Genomic DNA, 4,556 nt, shown 5'->3' with positions numbered 1-4,556 from the left:
AAAGATTGACAGGTAGGATTGCAGCTTTGGGAAGATTCATTTCAAGATCTTTAGAGAAAAGCGCTAAATTCTTTTCAGTATTGAAGAAGCAAAATCAGTTTGGATGGACTGAGGAATGCCGACAAGCCCTCAAAGATTTGAAGGCATACTTAACAAATCCTCCCCTATTGTCTAAACCAAGGGATGGAGAAAGACTATTTGTGTATCTTGCAGTTGCAGAAGTAGTTGTAAGTGCAGTTTTAGTAAGGGAGGACAAAGGTAAACAATCTCTTATTTATTATGTTAGTAAATCTTTATTAGATGCTAAAACTAGATATCCTCATCTAGAGAAACTAGCTTTAGCATTAGTTATGGCAGGTAGGAAATTGAGACCATATTTTCAATGCCATCCTATCTCCGTAGTAACTGCATATCCATTAAGGAATATTTTGCATAAACAAGAATTGTCAGGCAGACTAGCCAAGTGGGCAATAGAACTAAGTGAATATGACATTATTTATCAACTTAGAATAGCAATAAAGTCTCAGATTTTAGCAGATTTCGTCGTAGATTTTAATACAAAAATAATTCCTGAAGTAGAAAAGGAATTACAAATTTTTACTAGAGCTAATCCAGGTATGTGAATTTTATTTACTGATGGCTCTTCAAATGTCAAAGAAGTCGGTTTAGGTATTGTCTTAATCCCACCCTCAGGTGAAAGTATAAGACAAGCAATTAAATGTTACCTTATTACTAACAATGAAGCAGAGTATGAAGCTGTAATTACAGGTTTGGAACTAGCACGAGAACTCTCCATAGAGCAAATCATGATTAAAAGTGACTCTCAACTGGTAGTCAATCAGATGTAGGGAACTTACACTGCTAGAGAGGCATGAATGCAACAATACTTGGAAAAGGCACGAGAACTGGTCAGGCAATTCCAATCATGGAAGATCGTGCAAATACCCAGGGAAGAAAATGCAGAAGCAGACGCGTTGGCTAACCTTGCTTCTGTTGCAGAAGTAACGAGTGAAGAAAATGCTATTGTAATACATTTATTTCATTCAGCACTTGACCAGGATAAACATGAGGTAGGCTTTAATAATTTAACCTGGGATAGGAGAAACAAGATTGTTAATTTTTTGCAGTACGGGATCGTACCTGAAGGCAAGAAAGAATCTCAAGTGCTTCAACGAAAAGCTGCTCGTGACTGCCTAATTCGAGATAATTTATATCGAAAAATATTTGGCGGTCCTTTAGCAAGGTACCTTGGACCCAATCAAATGGAGTACGTGATGAGGGAAGTACATGAAGGACATTGCGGAAATCACGCATATGGAAGATCTTTAGTTAAAACACTAATCAGGACAGGATACTACTGGCCTAAAATGGAAGAAGATGCAGAAAATCTTGTAGCCAAATGTGATAAGTGTACATCGACCTGCAGAGTTATTACATATAGTTATTTCCCCATGGCTATTTATGAAATGGGGAATGGATATAGTAGGGCCTTTACCACAAGCTAAAGGAAAGGTACAGTTCTTATTAGTGTTAACATATTACTTTTTAAAATGGGTAGAGGCAAGAGCTTTCAAACAGATACGAGAAAAGGAGGTGAAAGACTTCATTTGGCAAAACATTATATGCCGGTTTGGAGTTCCAAAAGAAATTGTATGTAATAATGGCCCATAATTTATAGACTTGAAAATTACGGAGTTCTTTCAAAGTTGAAAAATCAAACGAATAACCTCTTCACCTTACCATCCCGTGGCAAATGGACAAGCTGAGTCAACAAATAAGATTATCATCAATAATTTGAAGAAGAGACTAGAAAAATCAAAAGGGAATTGGCCTGAAAAATTACCAGGAGTATTATGGGATTATAGAACCATAGCAAAACCAGCCATGGGATAAACTCCATTTTCATTTGTGTACAGTTCAGAAGCTTTAATCCCAGTTGAAATAGGAGAACCAAGCACGAGATTCACATTGGCAACGGAAGAGTCGAACGATAAGGAATTAAGAACAAACTTGGACTTACTCGAACAAAGAAGAGAAGCAACTTTAATACGGATGGCGGCACAAAAACAAATCATAGAACGATACTACAACAGAAAGGCTCACCTCAGGTACTTCAAAATTGGGGACTTCGTTCTTAAAAAAAAATTTCCAATCAATGAAAACAAACGGTGCGGGAAAGTTAAATCCAAATTGGGAAGGATCCTATAAAGTTCGAGGTATCGCTGGAAAAAGGTGCCTACGAGTTAGAAACCATGGATGGCACCCTCGAGTTGGAATATTGTTCATTTAAAGAAATACTATTTCTGAGCAAAAGAAATACTCACAGTCAGGTATCATTCAATTACGATTTTTATTTTGTACAGTTAAAATTATACTAACAATTTTAGATAATAGGCAAAAAGCTAGCCCACACCAAATGATGATATTAGACCTGAAATACACGCGGAAGCAACATTATTTCCGGTCTAGGGTAGCAACCTTTTTGATGGAAATAAAAAGGATAATGCAATCATCATCTAAAATATATATACCTCCGAGTCCCGTATGTTTTTTCCTTTTCAGAAAATGGACCACATGGAAGGAATAATCAAGTGCTCGAGATTTCATACTTTAAAGCTCTAACACTTGGGGGACTATATATATTAAAGGCAAAGAAGACTGAAAAAGTAAGAATTCCAGTCAAGCTCAGAATTTGAGTCAAGCCTGAGGTTAAAGGCAAGCCTAATTCAAAAAAAACCTATGATGAGGAATACACTCGTGGATGTAAATTATAAAATCTTACGAATATGTAGGTTAAAGGCAATATTTAGTCATGTGTTGCAAGATATACCCTTAAATTTTATAAAATTTGTTATAAGAAAAACAATTACGAAAGAGTTGTAGATGATACTTGAATACGTGTAAAGTATTATACAGTTTGGAAGTTCAAACAATACAAAACTTCCTCAAATTATTCAAAGAAACACGTGTGTTCCTATTCCTTCTTTCGTATGTTTACACCAATATGAAGTTGATACGTCTTCTTCATTAAGTGTCGTTTATAAAAGGGCCCTATTTTATAATTCATGCCTCTTAAAAAAGTCACGGAGTATTGAAGCATTTTTAAATGCATAATAAGAGAGTAGTACAGAAACTCAAAATAAGATATTATAAGAGTTGAACAAAAACTCAGAAAGTAATATTATAATAACTTGGTTAAAACTAAGTATAAACTTAGTTCCGACCGAATTGTTTTATACAAAACCACAAAACGGACCAGGAGTAAACTTTCACCAATAAAATAAAAAAAAACACTTCAAATTTTCAATCAAACTTTCACTGCGAGGAAGGATCTGAACCAGTATTATCAGAAGGATTCAAGTTGGCATCATCAGCAGCAGAGGGAACGACTTGAGTAGAGGAGGGTTGAACAATAGCTTCACCAGGAGTAAGTTCATCACCCTCGGGAATGCCGACCTCAGGTGAAGAAAATCTTTGACTCTGCTGAGTTTTCTCAATATTAGAAGCAGTGGGAACGACTTGAGCAGAGGAGGGTTGAACAATAGCTTCACCAGGAGTAAGTTCATCACCCTCGGGAATGCCAACCTCAGGTGAAGAAAAGCTTTGACTCTGCTGATTTTTCTCAATAGTTTCTTTAGTTTTTGCAATTTCAGCAGCTATGTCAAAGCCTTCCTGTCTTGCCTCCATTAAAGTTTCGAGGCGTATGTTCAAGAAAGCCCAACTAACATCAACAGTAGCCTTGTCTTCAAGGGCTTCATAATCCTTCTCCCACTGCTCAATCTCAGTTCTTAGTTCCTCATTCTCATTCAAAGCAGTATCATAAGAAGCCTGTAAGGGGGCAAGAGACCTCTCTAAGAACTGAACTTGGTTAGAAGTGACATACGATGTGTTGGTTCTAAAGAAGACACAATGATACATGAGAAACAGCGACAAAAAATTCCCGCCATAAATGTTATCCACTTCCCAAATATTCAATTGCTGAATAATTGGTAAGTGGGGGGACTATCTGTATTGGTAAAAATAAATATTACACGTGAAATTAAATGTGTGGCTGATATGGCATGGCACGTGGATCACTAAAAAAATGACAGCTGGAGAGATGCATTAAAAGAGACACGAGTCATAACAATTACGAGCAAATCACACATGAGATGAAATGATATGGTCGCTCGAGTCTAAGTAGTTAAATGAAGAGGCGCCATCGGAATGAATCAAGACAGTAAAGAGAGGAGATTCATGAATCGTCAATTAATGAGTGTGAATGATCACAAACGCTACGGAATCTTCATAAACAATTATGATTACCAATCATAACGTCTCATTAATATCATTAATGCTCATAATGATTCTGTCATAAAAGGAAAAAGACGTTGTACTTATAGACTCCTATATAAGGGAAGGAGATGTGACTTGTACAGACATGCTTTGATTATTATTAAAATATAATTACTTTCTTGTGCTTTCTATTGATTATTTTGTCATTTCTTATTCTAATTTCCTTTCTTATTTCTGAGAGAATATTAAATTTTTTGATTATCAGTAACCCGAATACTTCT

General features: G+C 36.0%; 1 protein-coding gene across 1 annotated transcript; it reads left to right on the top strand.

Annotated features, from left to right (window-relative positions):
- The first annotated feature begins 875 nt into the window (after positions 1-875).
- Positions 876-1,505, top strand: LOC142168809 (uncharacterized). Its single transcript, XM_075229963.1, has one exon. It carries the CDS (start codon positions 876-878, stop codon positions 1,503-1,505), a length of 630 nt encoding a protein of 209 aa, XP_075086064.1.
- The last annotated feature ends 3,051 nt before the right edge of the window (positions 1,506-4,556 follow it).

This window comes from Nicotiana tabacum, chromosome 14, assembly GCF_000715075.1.
Source record: "Nicotiana tabacum cultivar K326 chromosome 14, ASM71507v2, whole genome shotgun sequence".
Classification (NCBI taxonomy): domain Eukaryota; kingdom Viridiplantae; phylum Streptophyta; class Magnoliopsida; order Solanales; family Solanaceae; genus Nicotiana; species Nicotiana tabacum.
Note: the sequence above shows the minus strand (reverse complement) of the source record. Positions and strands in the feature narration are given on the sequence as shown.

Excerpts from the sequence above, each read along its gene's own strand:
- LOC142168809 (XM_075229963.1), top strand. The coding sequence starts at position 876 with ATGCAACAATACTTGGAAAAGGCACGAGAACTGGTCAGGCAATTCCAA.